The sequence below is a fragment of the Tachyglossus aculeatus genome, chromosome 1, assembly GCF_015852505.1.
Source record: "Tachyglossus aculeatus isolate mTacAcu1 chromosome 1, mTacAcu1.pri, whole genome shotgun sequence".
Taxonomy (NCBI): domain Eukaryota; kingdom Metazoa; phylum Chordata; class Mammalia; order Monotremata; family Tachyglossidae; genus Tachyglossus; species Tachyglossus aculeatus.
Window position 1 is genome coordinate 66,495,315 of NC_052066.1, and position 24,474 is coordinate 66,519,788.

At 46.6% G+C, this 24,474-nt stretch overlaps 1 protein-coding gene and 1 non-coding gene across 4 annotated transcripts in view; both read right to left on the reverse strand.

The window, feature by feature from the left end:
- Positions 1-24,474, reverse strand: part of VPS8 (VPS8 subunit of CORVET complex) — a 367,622-nt gene that overhangs the window by 57,159 nt on the left and 285,989 nt on the right. For all 3 annotated transcript variants that reach the window (XM_038743776.1, XM_038743795.1, XM_038743785.1), the window contains 4 exons: positions 23,240-23,322; positions 12,129-12,209; positions 3,451-3,620; positions 569-734 (listed from right to left, as the gene is read on the reverse strand). In XM_038743776.1, coding sequence (XP_038599704.1) covers positions 569-734; positions 3,451-3,620; positions 12,129-12,209; positions 23,240-23,322 — 500 coding nt within the window. The remainder of the gene's footprint in view (positions 1-568; positions 735-3,450; positions 3,621-12,128; positions 12,210-23,239; positions 23,323-24,474) is intronic.
- Positions 22,771-22,908, reverse strand: LOC119937914. The gene has a single exon (XR_005454289.1). It is a non-coding gene; the product is annotated as a small nucleolar RNA SNORA7 (small nucleolar RNA).

The following is a 24,474-nucleotide window of genomic DNA, read 5'->3' on the forward strand; positions in this document are numbered from 1 at the left end:
CTTTGGGGAGGTCGGACCTGATGGATTTAATTTTGTTAATGAAGTAGGAGGCTCACAGTCTAGAAGGGGGAGACAGACAACAAAACAAAACATATTAACAAAATGAAATAAATAGAATAAATATGTACAAGTAAAATAACTGAATAGAGTAATAAATATGTACAAACATATATACATATATACAGGTGCAGTGGGGAGGGGAAGGAGGTAAGGTGGGGGAGAGGAAGGAGGGGGCTCAGTCTGGGAGGAGGGGGCTCAGTCTGGGGAGGGTGACCACTTGTCTGCTGGGTGACCTTAGGCAAGTCACTTCACTTTTCTGGGCCTAAGTTACCTCATCTGTAAAATGAGTATTGAGACCTTGAGCCCCACGTGGGGCAGGGACTGCGTCCAACCCAATTAGCTTGTACCCACCGCAGCGCTTAGTACAGTGCCTGGCTCAGAGTAAGCACTTAAACACCACAATTATTAACTCAAACCAATGAAACACTGCCAGGCAGCTGGACGGACAGTAGCTTTCTCCTTCCTTCCTCCCGCTTCCCCACCTGCGTGCGAAAAAATGAGTTTTTACCTGGGCTTGGGTTAGTCTTCCCTTTTTCATCTCCGGCACATTTTCGCTTAGCTTCCCTGCTCTGTTACGTGAATTGCATTTGTAGCAAATCCACTTTATTTGGCCCTCGGTGTTTATGCCGCACTCTTTGTTCAGCAAACAGAAGGAGTGGTACAGGTGACCACAGCTGCAAAAGGAAGGAAGGCCTTTTCTCAGTTTCTATCCGTCGATCCACCCGTCCATCGACGGCATTGACTGAACACTTACTGGGTATGGCCTCCTCCAGGAGGCCTTCCCAGACTGAGCCCCCTTTTTCCTCTCCTCCTCCCCATCCCCCCACCACCCTACCTCCTTCCCCTCCCCGCAACACTTGTATATATTTGTACAGATTTATCACTCTATTTTACTTGTCCATATTTACTATGCTATTTATTTTGTTAATGATGTGCATATAGCTATAATTCTATTTGTTCTGACGGTTTTGACACCTGTCTACATGTTCTGTTTTGTTGTCTGTCTCCCCCTTCTAGACTGTGAGCCCGTTGTTGCATAGGGACCGTCCCTATATGTTGCCGACTTGCACTTCCCAAGCACTTAGTACAGTGCTCTGCACACAGTAAGTGCTCAATAAATACGATTGAATGAATGAATGAATGAATGAGTGGCACGCTTGGGAGAGTACACTATAACAGAGCTGGTAGCCACTGCCCTCTGCCCACGAGGAGCTTACTTGGGCGAGTACCTTCACTTTCCAGGCCTGAATTCCCTCATTTGTCAAGTGGGGATCAAAACTTTGAGCCCCGTGTGGGACGTGGACCGCATCCAACCTGATTAGCTTTTATCTTTCCCAGCGCTTAGCATAATAATAATAATGACGGCATTTGTTAAGCGCTTACTATGTGCCAAGCACTGTTCTAAGCGCTGGGGGGGATACAAGGTGATCAAGTTGCCCCACGTGGGGCTCACAGTCTTAATCCCCATTTTTCAGATGAAGTAACTGAGGCTCAGAGATGTTAAGCTCCCCCTCGTCCCGCTCTCCATTCCCCCATCTTACCTCCTTCCCTTCCCCACAGCACCTGTATATATGTTTGTACATATTTATTACTCTATTTATTTATTTTCCTTGTACATATCTATTCTATTTTATTTTGTTAGTATGTTTGGTTTTGTTCTCTGTCTCCCCCTTCTAGACTGTGAGCCCACTGTTGGGTAGGGACTGTCTCTATATGTTGCCAACTTGCACTTCCCAAGCGCTTAGTACAGTGCTCTGCACACAGTAAGCGCTCAATAAATACGATTGATTGATTGATTGATAGAGGGGGAGAATGACAGTTAAATCAACCATCATTCTTCTGAGCGCTTATGGTGTGCAGAGCACTGTATTAAGCGCTTGGAAGAGCAGTGTGGGCTAGTGAATAGAGCAAGGGACTGTGGGTCAGAAGTATCTGACCTTTAATCCCGGCTCTGCCACTAGTCTGACGTGTGACCCTGGGCAAGTCACTTCACTTCTCTCTGCCTCAGTTACCTCATCTGTAAAACGGTAATTAAGAGTGTGAGCCCCATGTAGGATGGGGACTCTATCCAATCCGATTTGCTTGTATCCATCAAGCGCTTAGTACCATGCCCAACACTTAGTATGTGCTTAACACCACAATTACTATTACAACATAATTCATTCATTCATTCAATTGTATTTATTGAGCACTTACTGTGTGCACAGCACTGTACTAAGTGCTTGGGAAGTACAAGTTGGCAACATATAGAGGCGGCCCCTACCCAACAGTGGGCTCACAGTCTAGAAGGTGGGCTCACAGTCTAGGAGAGTTGGTAGCCACTGTTTCCTGCCTACGAGGCACTTAGAGTCTAGAGGGGGAGACAGACATTAAAATAAATTGCAGACCAATCATATATATTGAGCGCTTATTATGTGTAGAGCATTGTACTAAGCCCTTGGGAGAGTACAGTACAATAATAACAGACACATTCCCTGCCCACAACGAGCTCTCAGTCTAGAAGGGGAGACCGACTTTAAGATTAGCCTGTAAGCTCATTGTGGGCAAGAAATGTACCTGTTATATTGTTATACTGTACTCTCCCATGCGCTTAGTACAGTGTTCTGCCCACAGAAAGCTTTCAATACATACAATTGACTGACATTAAAATAAATTGCAGGTTAATCGTGATGCAGATGGCAGACCTGCAGGGAGACCCCACTGTTCACCGCTTCAGTGACGATGATGATGACGATGATGATGAAGGTATTTGTTAAGCGCTTACTATGTGTCAGCACTGTTCTATGTGCTGAGGTAGATACAAGCTAATCAAGTTGGACACAGTCCCTGTCCCACATGGCTTAGTGGAAAGAGCCCGGGCTTGGGAGTCAGAGGACCTGGGTTCTAATCCTGGCTCTGCCACTTGTCTGCTGTGTGCCCTTGGGCAAGTCGCTTAACTTCTCTGTGCCTCAGTTGCCTCATCTGCAAAATGGAGTTTAAAATTGTGAGCCCCCCCGTGGGACAACCTGATTACCGTATATCTACCCCAGCACTTAGAACCCCAGCACTTAGAGCAGTGCTTGGCACATAGTAAGCCCTTAACAAATACCATCATCATTATTATTATTATTATTCATCCCAATTTTACAAATGAGGGACCTGAAGCATAGAGATGTAAAGTGACTTGCCCAAGGTCACACAGCAGACAAGTGGCAGAAGTGGGATTAGAACCCAGGTCCTCCTGTCCTCTCCTCTGCTCCCTATGGGCCTTGCTTCCAGGACTTTTGTTCAAGGATATCTCAAACACGGGGTTAGTAAGCGCTCAATAAATATGATTGAATGAATGCACCCCACCCTCCACCAAAATCCAAGGGCTAGAGAATAAAACATCTCTCTTTCTCTCTCTCTTACCTAAAGACAATGATTTCATCGGCCATTTCTTGTCGTCTCTTATACTGCTGCAGACATATACAGCAGTAATCCTGTTTGGGATTTAATCCTCTAGTGATTGATGCTCTCAAATTACTGAGTGACCAGTGGAGATCACGGTTTAGGAGGCTAGTGGTGGTTTCCAGGAGTGTCTAAGAAATAAAGGGGGGGGGGGGGGGGAAGGGGTTACAAAGGTAAGAGAATGAATACAAAAGCCCTCATTTAAATTAAACTCTTTGGAAACTTGGCTAAAAAATTAATCCAACAGTGCCCCTGAATGATGAGATTATGCATTAACCTCCTCTTGTTTCACAACTGAATTGAAAAGCTGATACGGGTGAAGACTGTCCAATGGGTACGTTTTCTTTCTCTATTCTACCTAACAGAAGCCACTTTTTCCATCACTAGGCTTTTTGTATTTACTCACCTCGATGTTTATATGTACCTTCTCTCACAACTGAAAAAAAACCATACTTGTTAAGCACTGGTCTAAACTCTGGGGTAGATATAAATTAATCAGGTTTGGCACAGTTCCTCAAGGGACTCACAGTTTAAGTAGGAAGGAGTATGATTTAATCCCCATTTTACAGATGAGATAACTGAGGCCCAGAGAGGTTAAGTGACTTGCCCAAGGTCACACAGTAGACACATGGCAGAGCCAGGATTAGAACTCAGGTCTTCTGACACCCAGGGTCCATGTTCTTTCTGGTAGATTAAGCTCCTTCTTCAACTGAAGTATCCAAATCGTGTGTCTCTCCCCTGGCAGTTTGAGAACTCTAGATCTCAGGGCTCCATTCAATGAATTTGGACATCAAGTGACAAAACTTAAACAATTTTAATCCAGACTTTGACTTTCAACTCCACTTGATCCACTTGCTTTTTCCAAGTTTCCAATGACCCTTTTTCTTTGTACAAATGGCTACTATTCAATTTTCACCCACCTTAACTTTTCCATCACTTCTGACCTTGCTGAGCTCACTAATTTCTCAAACCCCTATCTGGCCTGGCTTGCCAATTAACCGTCCTTATTTACGAAGCTCAGGGCCTATTTTTCAACTGAGAAGTGAAATTTCCCCAAACCCTGAAAGCATTTCCATGTGTTTTCTTTCCATTTATCACTATGTCATGATTCTTCAATCAATCAATGGCATTTATTTTTTTTTACGGTATTTGTTAAGCACTTACTATGTGCCAGGCCTGTTCTAAGCACCGATATAAACGCAGGGTAATCAGGATGGACACAGTCCATGTCCCACATGGGGTGCTTAGTCTTAATCTCTATTTTACGGATGAAGTAACTGAGGCACAGAAAAGTTAAGTGATTCGCCCAAGGCCACACAAAAGGCATGTGGCAGAACCAGGATTGGAGCCCAGGTCCTTCTGAATCCCAGACCCATGCTCTACCCACCAGCCCATGTTGCTTTTATTATTATTATTATTATTGTATTTGTTAAGTGCTTACTATGTGCCAGGCACTGTACTAAGCACTGTGGTGGATACAAGCAAATCGTGTTGGACACAGTCCCTGTACCATATGGGGCTCACAGGCTTCATCCCCATTTTGCAGATGAGGGAACTGGGACACTGAGAAGTCAAGTGCCTTGTCCAAGGTCACACAGAGGGCAAGTGGCAGAACCGTGATTAGAACCCATGACCTGTTGATTCCCAGGCCCATGCTCTATCCACTACACCATGCTGCTTCTCATTTTCCTCTCATTGCTGTTTTTCATTGTCCTCTCACTGTACGCAGAGCACTGTACCAAGCACTTGGGAGAGTACACTATAATACAGCTGGTAAAAACTTTGGCCTCACTGCTTTTTCCTGCTGACCAATCAATAAAGGAAACAAGGCTATTTTTGCAGTAACATTCTTGCCTTTCTCTGTGTAACCAAAAATATAAGCTGTTGTTACTGGCTAAAGAAAATGTGATTTGTGATTCGATGTGGAGTTTTTACATGGCTTCCCAGTTTTGTTTCTTTGTTGCCAACTTGTACTTCCCAAACGCTTAGTACAGTGCTCTGCACACAGTAAGTGCTCAATAAATACGACTGAATGAATGAATCCCCTCCACCTCGCCTCTTCGTCCTACAGACAATTGGTCTTCTGGTATCCCTGGAGATGGCCAGACAAGTCCCAGAAATGCCTGAGTCGTGTCCTTCCCTTCCTGCTCTGAAGCTATTCTTTGGCAGGCCTAGGTGGGGGAGGAGTGTGAAAAAGTGAAAACGTCTACTCCTGGTGGGAAACCAAGGGGAACGATCATTTAAGAGAAGCAGCATGGCCTAGTGGAAAGAGCTCGGACCTGGGAGCCAAAAGGATCTGGGTTCTAATCCCAGCTCTTGAAGGTCCCAAGACCTTCAAACTTCCAGGGCTGTGCTCTATCCACTAGGCCACGCTGCTTCTCCTAGTCAAGGAAGGCCCCTTGGAGGAGGTATGCTTTTAATACTTGGACACAACTTGGACACACACTTGATCTCATCATTTCTAACCACTGCACTATCTCCACCCTCACCAACTCTGAAATCCCTCTCTCTGAACACAACTTTCTCACTCGTCCTCCCTGTAAATCTACTATTCTCCCACAGACACCTCCGCTCTCTCGACCCCATCCATCTCTCTCAGCGCATCACACCCTACCTGCTCTACCCACTCTGGATGACCAAATAGATGCTCTCAACTCCACCCTCTCTACTCAACTCACTCGCTCCCCTACACCTTCGTCACCCTTGCACCACTGGATACCTCCAATGTCCGCATCCTTCGCTCTTATGCTCGAGCTGCCGAACGCTGCTGGTGGAAATCTAAAAAACAGGCTGACCTTGTCCACTTCAAGTTTGTCCTTTCTTACCTTAACTCTGCCCTCTCTTCTGCCTGGCAAAACTATTTCTCTTCCCTTATTGACACCCATGCCCATCATCCTTGTCAGTTGTTACGGACATTTAATTCCCTCCTCAGGCCCCCTGTCCCTCCCGCTCCTGTTCCCCCACCCCTCACCCACAATGGTCTGGCCACCTACTTCATTAGGAAAATTAACACCATCAGGTCTGAGCTCCCCCAAATCAACCCTGCCCCTCCTCCATCCCCCCTCCTCTCGACCCCCTCTTCTACTTTCCCATCCTTCCCAGCAGTATCTTCGAAGGAGATCTCTTTCCTCCTCTCAGGTGCCACCTCCTCCACATGTGCTTCAGAACCCATTCCTTCTCATCTTATAAAACCTCTCGCCCCTCCATCCTCCCCTCAACTTCCGTCTTTAACGTCTCAGTCTCCAACGGCTCCTTCCTCTCTGCCTTCAAACATGCCCACATCTCCCCCATCCTAAAAAAACCCTCCCTTGACCCCACAGCCCCCTCCAGCTATCGCCCCATCCCCTTCCTACCCTCTTTTTCCAAACTCCTCAAGCAAGTAGTCTACACTTGCTGCTTCGAATTCCTCTCCTCCAACTCTCTCCCAGACCCCCTCCAATATGGCTTCCATCCCCTCCACTCCACTGACACCGCCCTCTCAAAGGTCACCACTGCCAAATCCAACGGCTCCTACTCCATCCTAATCCTCCTCGACCTCTCGGCTGCCTTTGACACTGTCAACCATCTTCTTCTCAACACGCTAGCCAACCTTGGCTTCACGGGCTCCGTCCTCTCCTGGTTCTCCTCTTATCTCTCCGGTCGTTCATTCTCAGTCTCCTTTGTGGGCTCCTCCTCCCCCTCCCATCCCCTTACTGTGGGGGTTCCCCAAGGTTCAGTTCTTGGTCCCCTTCTGTTCTCAATCTACACTCACTCCCTTGGTGACCTCATTCGCTCCCACGGCTTCAACTATCATCTCTATGCAGATGAAACCCAAATCTACATCTCCTCTCCTGTTCTCTCTCCCTCCCTCCAGGCTCCCATCTTATCCTGCCTTCAGGACATCTTTACCTGGATGTCCGCCCGCCACCTAAAACTCAACATGTACAAGACAGAGCTCCTTATCTTCCCTCCCAAACCCTGTCCTCTCCCTATCGTTCGAGTTACTGTGGATGGCACTACCATCCTTCCCATCTCACAAGCCCGCAACCTTGGTGTCATCCTGGACTCTGCTCTCTCATTCACACCACATATCCAATTTGTCATCAAAGCCTACCTTTCTCACCTTCACAACATTGCCAAGATCTGCCCTTTCCTCTCCATCCAAACCGCTGCCTCGTTAGTGCAATCACTCATCCTATTCTGACTTGATTACTGCATCAGCCTCCTTGTTGACCTCCCAACCTCCTGCTTTTCCCCACTTCAGTCCATACTTCACTCAGCTGCCCAGATTACCTTTCTACAGAAAAGTTCGGGGAATGTCACCCCTCCTCAAAAATCTCCAGTGGTTGCCTATCAACCTCTGAATCAAACAAAAGCTCCTCACTTTTGGCTTCAGAGTTCTCCATCACCTTGCCCCCTCCTACCTCACTCCCTTCTCTCCTACATCCCAGACCGTACACTCTGCTCCTCTGCCGCTAGCCTTCTCACTGGGCCTCGTTTTCACCTATCCCACCGTTGACCCCGGCCCACGTCCTACCTCTGGCCTGGAATGCCCTCCCTCCTCAAATCTGCCAATCACACTTCTCTCCAAAGCCCTCCTGAATGCTCACCTCCTCCATGAGGCCTTTCCAGACTAAGCTCCCCTTTTCCTCAGCTCCCCTCTCCCCTCCCCATCACCCCAACTCACTTGCTTTGCTCTACCCCCTCACCCCACAGCACTTGTATATATATGTACAAATCTTTAATTTTATTTATTTATATTAATACCTGTTTACTTGTTTTGATGTGTATATATCTATAATTCTATTTATATTGATGCCTGTTTACTTGCTTTGATGTCTGTCTCCCCCTTCTAGACTGTGAGCCCGCTGTGGGCAAGGATTATCTCTATGGAGCCCACTGTTGGGTAGGGACTGTCTCTATATGTTGCCAACTTGTACTTCCCAAGTGCTTAGTACAGTGCTCTGCACACAGTAAGCGCTCAATAAATATGACTGATTGATTGATATGCTGCCAACTTGTACTTCCTAAGCACTTAGTACAGTGCTCTGCACACAGTAAGTGCTCAATAAATACAATTGAATGAATGAATGAATGAATATTGCTGAATTGTACTTTGCAAGTGCTTAGTGCAGTGCTCTGCACCCAGTAAGCGATCAATAAATACGATTTAATGAATGAATGAATGAATAATAAGCTTTATGAATAATAAAGCTACTCTACTGTACCATTCCCCCCACAGGGATACATTGCCAAGATACGCCCTTTCCTCTCCATCCAAACTGCTACCCTGCTCGTTCAAGCTCTTATCTTATCCCATCTGGACTACTGCATCAGCCTCCTCTCTGATCTCAACACGCTATCTGACCTTGGCTTCACAGACTCCGTCCTCTCCTGGTTCTCCTCTTATCTCTCCGGTAGTTCTTTCTCAGTCTCTTTTGCAGGCTCCTCCTCCCCCTCCCATCCTCTTACTGTGGGGGTTCCCCAAGGTTCAGTGCTTGGTCCCCTTCTGTTCTCGATCTACATGCACTCCCTTGGTGACCTCATTTGCTCCCACGGCTTCAACTATCATCTCTACACTGATGACACCCAGATCTACATCTCTGCCCCTGCTCTCTCCCCCTCCCTCCAGGCTCGCATCTCCTCCTGCCTTCAGGACACCTCCATCTGGATGCCTGCCCGCCACCTAAAGCTCAACATGTCGAAGACTGAACTCCTTGTCTTCCCTCCCAAACCTTGCCCTCTCCCTGACTTTCCCATCTCTGTTGACGGCACTACTATCCTTCCCGTCTCACATGCCTGCAACCTTGGTGTCATCCTCGACTCCGCTCTCTCATTCACCCCTCACATCCAAGCTGTCACCAAAACCTGCCGGTCTCAGCTCCACAACATTGCCAAGATCCGCCCTTTCCTCTCCATCCCAACCGCTACCCTGCTCATTCAAGCTCTCATCCTATCCCGTCTGGACTACTGCATCAGCCTTCTCTCTGATCTCCCATCCTCGTGTCTCTCCCCACTTCAATCCATACTTCATGCTGCTGCCCGGATTATCTTTGTCCAGAAACGCTCTGGGCATATTACTCCCCTCCTCAAAAACCTCCAATGGCTACCAATCAATCTGCGCATCAGGCAGAAACTCCTCACCCTGGGCTTCAAGGCTGTCCATCCCCTCGTCCCCTCCTACGTCACCTCCCTTCTCTCCTTCTCCAGCCCAGCCCGCACCCTCTGCTCCTCTGTCGCCAATCTCCTCACCGTACCTCGTTCTCACCTGTCCCGCCATCGACCCCTGGCACATGTCCTCCCCCGGGCCTGGAATGCCCTCCCTCTGCCCATCAACCAAGCTCGCTCTCTTCCTCCCTTCAAGGCTCTACTGAGAGCTCACCTCCAGGAGGCCTTCCCAGACTGAGCCACTTCCTTCCTCTCCCCCTCGTCCCCCTTTCCATCCCCCCCATCTTACCTCCTTCCCTTCCCCACAGCACCTGTATAGATGTACGTACATATTTATTACTCTATTTATTTATTTATTTTACTTGTACATATCTATTCTATTTATTTTATTTTGTTAGTATGTTTGGTTTTGTTCTCTGTCTCCCTCTTTTAGACTGTGAGCCCACTGTTGGGCAGGAACTGTCTCTATATGTTGCCAATTTGTACTTCCCAAGCGCTTAGTACAGTGCTCTGCACACAGTAAGCACTCAATAAATACGACTGATGATGACGATGATGATCTCCCATCCTCGTGTCTCTCCCCACTTCAATCCATACTGCATGCCACTGCCCGGATTGTCTTTGTCCAGAAATGCCCTGGGCATGTTACTCCCCTCCTCAAAAATCTCCAGTGGCTACCAATCAACCTATGCACCAGGCAGAAACTCCTCACCCTGGGCTTCAAGGCTGTCCATCACCTCACCCCCTCCTACCTCACCTCCCTTCTGTCCTTCTCCAGCCCAGCCCGCACCCTCCGCTCCTCCGCCGCTAATCTCCTCACCGTACCTCGTTCTCGCCTGTCCCGCCATCGACCCCCGGCCCACGTCATCCCCCGGGCCTGGAATGCCCTCCCTCTGCCCATCTGCCAAGCTAGCTCTCTTCCTCCCTTCAAGGCCCTACTGAGAGCTCACCTCCTCCAGGAGGCCTTCCCAGACTGAGCCCCTTCCTTCCTCTCCCCCTCATCCCCCTCTCCATCCCCCCGTCTTACCTCCTTCCTGTCCCCACAGTAACTGTATATATGTATATATGTTTGTACATATTTATTACTCTATTTATTCATTTTACTTGTACATATCTATTCTATTGATGTTATTTTGTTAATATGTTTGGTTTTGTTCTCTGTCTCCCCCTTCTAGACTGTGAGCCCACTGTTGGGTAGGGACTGTCTCTATGTGTTGCCAACTTGTACTTCCCAAGCGCTTAGTACAGTGCTCTGCACACAGTAAGCGCTCAATAAATACGATTGATTGATTGATTGATTGATTTGGCAGACATTCTAGGTAGCCCTTAGGCCCTCCTTCGGGCTTGTTGGAACAGGGATCACATGATCCTCAAAGGCTTTGCATTGCTTTACAGGCCTTAAACCCTAAAGGAAATATAAAAGTGGGAACTCATCTCTAAATTCCACACCCCTCCATTCTCTTTTCCCCTGAAGATTTTGGAGCAAGGCGTTCAGAACCGGTTGTTCTTCCTCTATTAAGCAAGCTGTAATCACGCTCTTCTCTGGCAGAGGCAAGGCCAGCAGTGATAATCCGGAAACACCAAGGGAGACGGTTGTGTTGAGTTGGGTGGGGCGGTGTCATACCTTGTGATGGCAGATTTTCAAGGGCTTCACAGGGGCATTAAGGACTATCAATAGCTTCTCTCCTCCAGACGGACTGTTAATTAGAGCACTGCCTAATACTCAGAAGGTGACCAAATTAGCCATCTTTCTTATATGCTGCTATGAGTCACTCTGGAACACATCAGCAAAGAGTGCTGGAGAGAGCCACCTTCTTGGAGAAAATTCTCCCCCTCGCCCCCAATTACTGAGTTTAAGATTCACTGAGAATTAAAACTTGGGGATGAATCCGGGGCAAGGGATGTCAAAAACTGATTTAGATTCACCAGAGCGTTTCAACTGAACATTCTATTTTCCATTTTGCACTCAAAAATCCCACATTAACTGACCTCCCTGAGGGCAAGGATATGCCAAGCATTCAAGGCTCTCTGATCAATTGTGAGGAGAGGGACTCTTAAACCTGAATAGAAAATGCATATTTTCCCCCCTCAACTATAAAAAAAAGTCAAGTGGATTTTGTTCAGGCTTATAAAAAACGCTCCTGAAAAGATGATATCAGAAATTTTCCTGCTGAGGGATAAAAAAAAATGATCACAGGAGTTAAAAAAAAGTCAGTTATACTGGGTCTTCCTTCACAAATAAATTCAAAACCAGTGCTGCGGATAATGACAGCAACCTGGCTAATGGCAGGGGCCGACTGTTCGTTGAGTCCGGGCAGTCAGAGAAAACAATTGGTGTAGGAGAAAAACAAACACACCACTGATTATCCAAGATACGTTTTTTTTTTTTCATTTCCATTCCAGTTGGTCAATTCTTGTCAGCAAACCCATGAAAAAAAAACAGATTAGATTTATTTCTCACAGTGAAAGACTTGGGAAAAACAAATACTTACCTGTTCATAGTTAAAGGTGTCCAGCATTCCCAGAATAAGACCCTGGATTTCTCCAAGTTTTCCTTTTCCATATATTGGATCCTACGCTCAAAAAAGAATAAACAAAAGAACAAAAAAAAATCCGGATTATCATCTTCAATGTTTCTCAGTGGTTAGGAACCCTGGGTTTTTTTTTTTCAAGTTATAGAACAGACCATATTGCTCTGACCTTTTTACACAGTAAAAATATTTCATTATTTTGTCAGCGACTATTAACACAGGCTGCACATTACCCTCGGGCGAGGGTCAGCATGTTCAAATCTGTCACATATTCAATATTTCCTTCCTCCTCCCTCTAGCCTTTCATTGAGCAGTCCAACCCCCTCGCCCCACTTCCACTGTGCACATACATTTTCCTTTCAATCGCCCCCTGACTCCTTCCCAATAGTTGCAGGATCCAAAACAATTCCAACCTTCTGGCCTTGATGCTGTTACAAATCTCTCCCTACTTTCTGCTTGCCACTTGTCTTTTCCAAATGAAATGTCTTTTCTTCACTGAAGGATCCCACCACTCCTGTCCTTTCTGTGCCTCCTGGATATAATTTCACCCTCTTCCAACTCCCAGTCTCCACTTCCATTTATCCCACTGGCTGGCTGCCCCCCGCCGGAACTCTGGCTGCTGCTTGCTAAAACAAATTCCAGTCAAAAACTGGATGAATCCAAGAAAATGGAGAAGCAGCATGACCAAGTGGAAAGAGCACAGGCCTGGGAATCAGAGGACCTGGGTTCTAATCCCAGCTCTGCCACTTGTTTGTTTTGTGGTACTCGCTAAGCACTTACTATGTGTCCAAAACTGTTCTAAGTGCTGGGGTAGGGACCCAGTCCCTGTCCCGCATGGGGCTCATGGTCTTAAGTAGGAGGGAGAAGGGGTACTAAATCCCCATTTTACAGTTGAGGAAACTGAGGCAAGGAGACGTTAAGTGACTTGCTCAAAGTTACACAGCAAGCAATTGGCAGACTTGTCTGCTTTGTGACCTTGGAAAAGTCACTTAATATCTGCAATTTTATTTATTTGTATTGATATCTGTCTCCCCCATGCCACCCCAGATTGTGAGCTCATTCTGGGCAGGGATTGTCACTGTTTATTGTTGTATTGTTATTTCTCAAGTGCTTAATACAGTGCTCTGCATACGGTAAGCACCTAATGAATACGATTGATTGAATAAATGAATGAATGAAGTTTTCTGTGCCCCGGTTACCTCACCTGAGAAATGGGGATTAAGACTGTGAGCCCCATGTGGGACATGGACTATGCCCAAACTGATTATCTTGTATCTACCCCAGCACTAAGAACACTTACTTCCCCGGCTTAGAACAGTGCTTTGCACATATTAAGCACTTAACAAATACCATCATTATTATTATTATTATTATTCCCCCATTCCCTTCTGCGCCACTCACACTTGCTCCTTCATTCATCCTCTCTTCCTCCCCACGGCACACACACACATATATATATATATCTGTAACTTATTTATTTATGCATTTATATTAATGTCTTTCTCCCCCTCTAGACTGCGAGCTTGCTGTGAGCAGGGAATGTGTTTGATGTTATATTGTAATCTCCCAAGCATTTAACATAGTGCTTTGCACACAAGCACTCAATAAATATGATTATTATTAATAAAATATAATAAAAATTGCCCTCTGTGATTTAATGTTTTTTTCGACACAGACACATGGATACACACACACAAGCTTGTAAAAATCTCCTTTTTTTCATCCATTTCTCCTAATTCCAACCTCTGGGGTTATCTATGGTACTGTCACCAATGGCCCTGGAAGCGGAGTGGAAGGAGAAGGAAGCAAATGGCTCCCGCCAGGTCTCGACTATGAAAATCAGAGTATGGATGAGCAATGGGTTCCTTTTTGCCACTGGTTCCCCACCCAGCTGGGCTCTAGGTATTCTGGAGTTGATAACGTTCGGGTTGTCAGTTACTGAATTTACTAGCATGACTGGTCCTCTGTCAAAATGCCAACACCTGGCACCATTTCCGATACCGCCCCACCACGTCATTATCAGGATGAAAAAGCACAGCGGCGTGTTTAGGACTCAAATTGTTTGGAAAAGGCATCAAGATGAGGTCCCGGAGAGGTTAATTTGGAAAGGGGAGGGGTCTTTCCAGGCTACTTTGTGTTTCTAGATGCACATTTTGCTTGAACGTACATAATTTAAAAGCGATGGCATGAAAAGCACATCACACGGGCACAACATATAAATTATAGAAAGCAGTAGGTTAGCTCAAGGCTTCCAGCACAACATACACATCATCCACTAGCTACATCAAGCTCTTTGGCAAAGATGCCACAGCAAATCCTCAACAGTGAGGCGATGGCTCTTGACCTCAATAATGGAGATGATTTTAAATATACATGCGAACCCCGTAATAAAATAACGTTTCCACCCCCATGCTGATTAGTGTTTTATGGAGCAGAATGTAGAAAGAGATGGAAGCCATTTTCCTGTGACTCTGCGTTTGTACAGATTTATTACTCTATTTATTTTACTTGTACATATTTACTATTCTATTTATTTTGTCAATGATGTGCATCTAGCTTTACTTCTATTTATTCTGATGACTTGACACCTGACCACATGTTTTGTTTTGTTGTCTGTCTCCCCCTTCTAGACTGTGAGCCCATTGTTGTGTAGGGATGGTCTCTATATGTTGCCAGCTTGTACTTCCCAAGTGCTTATTACAGTGCTCTGCACACAGTAAGCACTCAATAAATATGAATGAAATGACTTGCCCAAGGCCATGTAGCAGACAAGTGGCAGAGCCAGGATAAGACCCCTTGATCTTCTGGTTCCAAGGCCCATGTTCTAGGCACTATGCCATGCATGATTAGCTTGTATTTACCCAGTATTTAGAACAGTTTTTGATATGTATATGTTTTTTGATATGACTGAACTCCTTGTCTTCCCTCCCAAACCCTGCCCTCTCCTTGACTTTCCCATCTCTGTTGACAGCAATACCATCCTTCCCATCTCACAAGCCCGCAAACTTGGTGTCATCCTCGACTCCACTCTCTCGTTCACCCCTCACATCCAAGCCGTCACCAAAACCTGCCGGTCTCAGCTCCGCAACATTGCCAAGATCCGCCCTTTCCTCTCCATCCACACCGCTACCCTTCTCGTTCAAGTTCTCATCCTATCCCGTCTGGACTAGTGTATCAGCCTTCTCTCTGATCTCCCATCCTCGTGTCTCTCTCCACTTCAATCCATACTTCATTCTGCTGCCCGGATTGTCTTTGTCCAGAAACGCTCTGGGCATGTTACGCCCCTCCTCAAAAATCTCCAGTGGCTTCCAATCAATCTGCGCATCAGGCAGAAACTCCTCACCCTGGGCTTCAAGGCTGTCCATCCCCTCGCCCCCTCCTACCTCACCTCCCTTCTCTCCTTCTCTAGCCCAGCCCGCACCCTCCGCTCCTCCGCCGCTAATCTCCCCACCGTACCTCGTTCTCGCCTGTCCCGCCGTCGACCCCCGGCCCACGTCATCCCCCGGGCCTGGAATGCCCTCCCTCTGCCCATCCGCCAAGCTAGCTCTCTTCCTCCCTTCAAGGCCCTACTGAGAGCTCACCTACTCCAGGAGGCCTTCCCAGACTGAGCCCCTTCCTTCCTCTCCCCCTCGTCCCCCTCTCCATCCCCCCATCTTACCTCCTTCCCTTCCCCACTGCACCTGTATATATGTATATATGTTTGTACATATTTGTTACTCTATTTATTTATTTTACTTGTACATATCTATTCTATTTATTTTATTTTGTTAGTATGTTTGGTTCCGTTCTCTGTCTCCCCCTTTTAGACTGTGAGCCCACTGTTGGGTAGGGACTGTCTCTATATGTTGCCAACTTGTATTTCCCAAGAGCTTAGTACAGTGCTCTGCACACAGTAAGTGCTCAATAAATACGATTGATGATTATGATGATGATATGTAGTAAAATGCTTAACAAATATCATTTAAAAAAAACCTCTTTCCAGGAGAAAGGTTTCTTAAGAAGAGTGTCTCTGCCATTCCCTTTTCTGTTATTTTCTTGATGAAGGGGGGGTTAGGTGGGACAGAGGTGCTGCATACCAAGGGTATTAATAATAATAATAATAATAATAATAATAATAATGCTATTTTTTAAGTGCTTACTATTTGCCAAGCACTGTTCTAAGAATTGGAGTAGACATAAGCTACTCAAGGTGGACACAGTCCCTATACCACAAGAGGCTCAGAGTCTTAATCCCTCTTTTACAGATGAGGTAATCTGGGCCCAGAGAAGTTAAGCCACTTGCCCAAGGTCACACAGCAGACAAGTGCAGGAGCCGGAATTAGAACCCAGGTCCATGTTCTATCCACTAGGCCACTCTGCTTCCCTGTATAATTATTAGTGTACTATTCATTCATTCAATCATATCTATTGAGAGTTTACTATGTGCAAAGCACCATAAGTGCCTGAGAGGGTACAATAAATAATAAATGAATATTATTTCCTAAGAAAATCAGTGTTGATGGGAGTTGAGGATTGGCTTGTTGGTGGCAGCCACAAATGCTACTGGAATGTGGGGAACAGATCGCTTCTTGGCCTTTTGGCTAAGATCAAGTGTAATACCTACACTGTGAGCCCGTTGTTGGGTAGTGACCATCTCTATATGTTGCCTATTTGTACTTCCCAAGCGCTTAGTACAGTGCTCTGCACACAGTAAGTGCTCAATAAATACGATTGAATGAATGAATGAATGGCAGGGACACCAGATATCTGGACTAAGGGCTTAATCATCACCAAGCCACAGCTACTAACACCTAGGTGCTCATCAACAGGAAAAGGGATTAAAAAGTACTAGCAGCCTACAGCACTTCTTTATTTAGGGCCCTCTGTTACACACCCAAAATAATCACCTCTGCCCTGGCCACCTGAAAAGCTCGTTCTGGTCAACCACTGGCTCAGTGGAAAGAGCACAGGCTTTGGAGTCAGAAGTCATAGGTTCAAATCCCAGCTCTGCCAAATGTCACCTGTGTGACTTTGGGCAAGTCACTTCACTTCTCTATGCCTCAGTTACCTCATTGATAAAATGGGGATTAAGACTGTGAGCCCCCCGTGGGACAACCTGATCCCCAGCGCTTAGAACAGAGCTTTGCACATAGTAAGCGCTTAATAAATGCCATTAAAAAAACCAAAACAAAACACTGCTCTTGAGAAGAAACTAGCCCCTCTAGATGAAAGCCTGGCTTGCCATTTCAGAAGGTAACTAGCTGGTTTTTAATTTCTTTTCTGTCCTCGTCTAGAGGAGGAGGGAAGTGGAGGGTGGATGAGGATGTGTGTGTGTGTCTATGTATGTGTTGTGGGTTTGTTTGTGACCACATTTTGGAGAAGAACAGCACTCTCTAGAGAGAGCCAGAAATCAGCAGGGAACCATGGAAGATTACGGCAACAAGAGGTTTTTGCTGAAAAACTGAAAATATGAGAGGTGGCCCAGGAGAGGCTGAGTAAGAGCTATTGCACTCCTGTTCCTCTTCAGCTCTTGTGAAAAGACCAGGTTGTCTGTATCTAAAGCAGAGCTACGCTACTCTCTTGAGCATGAGTGGGTTATTAAAATTAAAGTTACAGTCATTCTTGAGGCCTATAATGCTTCTCCCCTAAAGCCATACGGTCCTCTTTTTGAATGGAGTGGTTGGGAAACTAGGAACAGTTACAAAATCTGGCTGTGTGGGACGGAAGGGTAACTGTTGAAATAACCTTCCTGTCCACTGGAACATAATGATAGCATTTATTAAGCACTTACTATGTGCAAAGCACTGTTCTAAGTGCCGGGGAGGTAAGGTGATCAGGTTGTCTCACGGGGGGCTCACAATCTTAATCCCCATTTTACAGATGAGGTAACTGAGGCCCAGAGAAGTGAAGTGCCTTGCCCAAAGTCACACAGCTGACAATTGGCAGAGCCAACTGTCAGACAACCAATAGACAGCCAATATCCAACAGACAATTACTCTCCCTCCCTTCAAAGCCTATTTGAAAGCACATCTCCTCCAAAAGGAGGACTGAGCCCTCTTTCCTTTTTACCGACTCCCTTTTGCATCGCCATGACTTGCTCCCTTTATTCATCCTCCCTCCCAGCCACACAGCACTTATGTACAGATCTGCAATTTCTTTATATTAATGTTTGTCTCCCCAAATAGGCAGTAAGCTCATTGTGGACAGGGAATGTGTCTGCTTATTGTTCTCTTGTACTCTCTCAAGTGCTTAGTACAGTGCTCTACACACAGTAAGGACTTAATAAATATGAATGACTGACTCAATGACTGAGGGGAATGCTGGCACTGAGGAGAGCCAGGTGACCTCCTACTCCAAAACAGGATGGATCCAGCTATACTGCTCGGCTAAAAACCACACATCTACTAGATCACTGGGGGACAGGAATAATGAAAATATCTGAAGGGAGAGCTGAAGCATGAGCTCTGTGGATTAGAGCCACCGGGGCAGGGGAAGTGAGTGCATTGCAAGCCTGGGAGGATGGAATCTCGATGACAGGATCAAAGCAACGTGGCTTAATGGATAGAAAACGGGCCCGGGAATCAGAAGGACCTGGGCTCTGATCCCAGCTCTGCCACATTTCTTCTGTGGGACCTTGGATAATTCACTTCACTTCTCTGGGCCTCAGTTCCCTTATCTGGAAAATGGGGCTTAAGGGTGTGGGACAGGGACTGTGTCCAATCTGGCTAACTTGTATCTATCCCAGTGCTGCTTAGAACAGTGCTTGGTACAAAGTAATTGCTTAACAAGTACCAATATTATTATTATCAGGGAGACGAGGCCCGCCGGTGAGCGGACGCCTGGGCTTGGTCCTCTCTTGCCTGATGAGCTGCTCTGTAATTTCTTTCTTTATATTAATGTCTATCTCCCCCCTTTAGACTGTAAGATTGTTGTGGGCAAGGAATGTGTCTGTTCTATTGTACTATTCCAAGCACTTAGCAAAGTGCTCTGCACACAGTAATCGCTCAGTAAATAAAAACAAAAAATGATGGCATTTATTAAGTGCTTACTATGTGCAAAGCACTGTTCTAAGTGCTAGGGAGTTTACAAGGTGATCAGGTTGTCCCACGTGGGGCTCACAGTCTTAATCCTCATTTTACAGATGAGGTAACTGAGGCGCAGAGAAGTTAAGTGACTTGCCCAAAGTCACACAGCTCATAAGTGGCGGAGCCGGAATTTGAACCCATGACCTCTGACTCCAGAGCCTGTGCTCTTTCCACTGAGCCATGCTGCTTCTCTAACAACTGGCTCCGTCCACTGGTGACCCGACCAAGCCACTGACCCTCCAGGGCTCACTGCATTGCCCCTCCAGATAGCTGTTCCCTTTCTCGCTCGATCAGATGCTCTGTAATTTATTAATATTAATGCCTGTCTCCCCCCTTTATTCGTTCATTCATTCAGTCGTATTTATTGAGAGCATACGGTGAGCAAAGCACTGTATTAAGTGCTTGGGAGAGTACAATATAACAACAAACAGACACATTCCTGCCCACAACAAGTTCACAGTCTAGAGGGGGACAGACATTACTATAAATAAATAACAGATATATACATATGTGTTGTGAGGATGCGGGGGAGGATGAATGAAGGAGCAAGTAAGAGCAGCGCAGAAGGAAGTGGGAGGAGAGGAGGGCTGAGTCAGGGAAGGCTTCTTGGAAGAGATGTGCCTTCAATAAGGATTTGAAGTGGGGGAGAGCAATTATCTGTCTGATGCGCCTCCTTCGCCCTTATGCTCAAGCTGTTGAACGCTGCTGGCGAAAGTCTAAATACCAAGCCAACCTTGTTCACTTCAAGTTTATCCCTTCCTGCCTTAACTCTGCCCTCTCCTCTGCCAGACAAAACTATTTCTCCTCGCTAATTGACACCCATGCCCATCATCCCCGTCTACTCTTCCATACATTTAACTCCCTTCTCAGGCCCCCTGTTCCTCCCCCTCCTCCTTCCCTCACCCCCAACGACCTGGCCTCCTACTTCATTAGTAAAATTAACTCCATCAGGTCTGAGCTTCCCAAAGTCACTCCTCCCCTCTCTCCAACCCCCCTGCTCTCAACCCTCCCCGCTACTCTCCCGTCCTTCCCAGCAGTATCCTTAGAGTAGATCTCCTCCCTCCTCTCAAGTGCTACTCCATCTACCCGTGCTTCAGACGCCATTCCCTCTCATCTTATGAAATCTCTCACCCCTTCCCTCCTCCCCTCCTTAACTTCCAACTTCAACCACTCACTCTCCACTGGTTCCCTTCCCTCTGCTTTCGAACATGCCCACGTCTCCCCCATCCTAAAAAAACCCTCTCTTGACCCCACCTCACCTTCTAGTTATCACCCTATCTCCCTCCTACCATTCCTTTCCAAACTCCTTGAATGAGTCATCTACACGCGCTGCCTCTAATTCCTCAACGCCAACTCTCTCCTTGACCCCCTCCAATATGGCTTCCGTCCCCTACATTCCACGGAAACTAACCTCTCAAAGGTCACCAATGACCTCCTTCTTGCCAAATCCAATGGCTCCTACTCTATCCTAATCCTCCTCGACCTCTCAGCTGCCTTCGACACTGTGGACCACCCCCTTCTCCTCAACATGCTATCCAACCTTGGCTTCACAGACTCCGTCTTCTCCTGGTTCTCCTCTTATATCTCCGGCCATTCATTCTCAGTCTCCTTTGCGGGCTCCTCCTCCCCCTCCCATCCCCTTACTGTAGGGGTTCCTCAAGGGTCTGTTCTTGGTCCCCTTCTGTTCTTGATCTACACTCACTCCCTTGGTGAACTCATTCGTTTCCATGGCTTCAACTATCACCCCTACGCTGATGACACCCAGATCTACATCTCCGCCCCTGCTCTCTCTCCCTCCCTTCAGGCTCGTATCTCCTCCTGCCTTCAGGACATCTCCATCTGGATGTCTGCCCACCATCTAAAACTCAATATGTCCAAGACTGAACTCCTTATCTTCCCTCCCAAACCCTGCCCTCTCCCTGACTTTCCCGTCACTGTAGATGGCACTACCATCCTTCCCATCTCACAAGCCCTTCAGTCTATACTTCACGCTGCTGCCTGGATCATCTTTGTGCAGAAACACTCTGGGCATGTTACTCCCCTCCTCAAAAATCTCCAGTGGCTACCAGTCAACCTAGGCATCAAGCAAAAACTCCTCACTCTTGGCTTCAAGGCTGTCCATCCCCTGGCCCCCTCCTACCTCACCTCCCTTCTGTCCTTCTCCAGCCCAGCCCGCACCCTCTGCTCCTCTGCTGCTGCTAACCTCCTCACTGGGCCTCGTTCTCACCTGTTCCGCCGTCGACCGGCCCACGTCCTCCCCTTGGCCTGGAATGCCCTCCCTCCGCACATCCGCCAAGCTAGCTCTCTTCCTCCCTTCAAAGCCTTACTGAGAGCTCACCTCCTCCAGGAAGCCTTCCCAGACTGAGCCCCCTTTTTCCTCACCCCCTCCCCATCCCCCTGCCCTACCTCCTTCCCCTCCCCACAGCACCTGTATATATATTTGTACGGATCTATTACTCCATTTATTTTACTTGTACATATTTACTATTGTATTTATTTTGTTATGTCCATCTAGCTTTACTTTTATTTATTCTGATGACTTGACATCTGTCTACATGTTTAGTTTTCTTGTCTCCCCCTTCTAGACTGTGAGCCCGTTGTTGGGTAGGGACCATCTCTATTGTTGCTAACTTGTACTTCCCAAGCGCTTAGTACAGTGCTCTGCACACAGTAAGCGCTCAATAAATACGACTGAATGAATGAATGAATGAATATGAGGAGGGAGGGTGTTCCAGGCCAGAGGCAGGAACTGGGCAAGAGGTCGACAGCGAGATAGACGAGACTGAGGTACAGTGAGAAAATTATCATCTATCACCCCCACAGTCTAGTACAGTGGTTGGCACATGACAAGCACTCAGCAAATGCCACAATTATTGTTATTATCATTATCATTACCTAGTCACTGCAGCTGTTCAGAGAGAGGGAGGCAACATAATTGTCTGAAAATTTTATCATCTTGGATCATAAGAATGGCAGAAAGGACAAATTCTAAACAGCAAAGAAGCACTAGTATGTGATGCAGGATTTAGAAACTTAGGTTTCTAGGAGGATAGTGAAGTTGGAGGAGAGAATGGATTGGTAGCAGGGCAGGAAAGCGGTAATTACGAACTCACAAGCACAGAGACGGAGATGTGATACCCATTAGTGGGAGTTAAACAGACCTCGTGACAGTAGACGATGCGTTGGAGCTAGTTCTACGTGAAGGGATTGAAAAAAAAAAAGGAAAACTTTCCAGTTTCCCTGGACCCAAGAGACTGAAGTATGGCATTCAGCAATTTTCAGAGTGTGCTCCTCTAGAGAGGGAGAAAACTCTAGCCTAGTCTTATGTTGTCTTATGCTGTCGAGTCGTCTCCGACCCGTAGCGACTCCATGGACACATCTCTCCCAGAACACTCCACCTCCATCTGCAATCATCCTCGTAGTGGATCCACAGAGCTTTCTCGGAAGTGGTTGACCACTGCTTTCTTTTGCATGGTAAACTAAAGTCTCCACCCTCGACTCTCTTCCATGCCACAGCTGCCCAGCACAGAGGAGTTTTGACTTGTAGCCGATTGCCTGCCACTCGCTAGCCACTGGCCAAGCTAGGAATGGAATGGGTAGGCCTCTGCTTGACTCTCCCTCCCACTGTGGAGACTGGTAGAGGACTGGAAACTCTCCAGGTGCCATCCTGAGAGGGGTCCTGGCCTAATGCCTTGCACAAAGTAACCTCCTGTAGACACAACAGTTGAGAAGCAGCGTGGCTCAGTGGAAAGAGCCCGGGCTTTGGAGTCAGAGGTCATGGGTTCGAATCCCGGCCCCGCCCCTTGTCAGCTGTGTGATTTTGGGCAAGTCACTTAACTTCTTTGTGCCTCAGTTACCTCATCTGGAAAATGGGGATTAAGACTTTGAGCCCACCCGTGGGACAACCTGATCACCTTGTAACCTCCTCAGCGCTTAGAACAGTGCTTTGCACATAGTAAGTGCTTAATAAATGCCGTTATTATTATTATGATACCGCTTTGTACTCACCTGAAGGATCCTTTGTAAGATGGATGGCAGGGCAATAAACGCCGCCATGCTATGCAGAACCTGCATCGTCAGACGCTTCAGAGCTGGAACATTGAAAACATCCTGATTAAGGGGACTGGGGGAAACATTTACCAATGCTTTTTATACCAAACTTTATATCCTGAAAAGGCATCTCAGTGTGAGGAAACTGGCTCCACCCAACAATTTGCAAATAGAGCTCCCCAAACTTCAATTTTTTTATCAATGACATTTGTTAAGTGCTTACTATGTGCCAGACACTGTACTAAACACTGGGGTAGATACAAGCTAATCAGGTTGGATACAGTCCATACTCCACATGGGGCTCACAGTCTTAATCTCCATTTTACGGATGACTGTAAGAGTTTAAGCTTGCTCTGGGCAAGGAATTTAACTGCTAATTCTGTTCTATTACACTCTACGAAGTGTTTAGTACAGTGCTTTGCACATAATATGTGTTCAATAAATACCATTGATTGATTAGGTAACCGAGGCACAGAGAGGCAGTGTGGCACAGTGGAAAGAGCACAGGCTTGGGAATCAGAGGTCATGGGTTCTAATCCCAGCTCCGCCACTTGTCAGCTGTGTGACTTTGGGCAAGTCACTTCACTTCTCTGTACCTCAGTTACCTCATCTGTAAAATGGGGATTAAGACTGTGAGCCTCATGTGGGACAACCTGACTACCTTGTATTCCCCTCAGTGCTTAGAACAGTGCTTGGCACATAGTAAGCACTTAACAAATTCTAGACTGTGAGCCCACTGTTGGGTAGGGACCATCTCTATATGTTGCCAACTTGTACTTCCCAAGCACTTAATACAGTGCTCTGCACACAGTAAGCGCTCAATAAATACGATTGAATGAATGAATCATTACTATGCCATAGGTCATGTAGCAGACAAGCAGAAAAGCCAGGATTAGAACCCAAGTCCTCTGACTCCCAAGCCTATGCTCAGGCTATGCTGTTTATGTTCAAAACCATTCAGTTCTGTATTGATTTTCAAACACTTTCTGATCATTCATTCATTCATTCAGTGTATCGTATTAATTGAGCGCTTACTGTGTGCACAGCACTGTACTAAGTGCTTGGGAGAGTACAATACAATAATAAACAGATACATTCCCTGCATACAATGAGCGTACAGTCTACAGGGGACTAATTCAATGCCAACAGTGTTGCAGGAAAAAGGAGAACAGGGAAGAAATAGGAGGTGGATT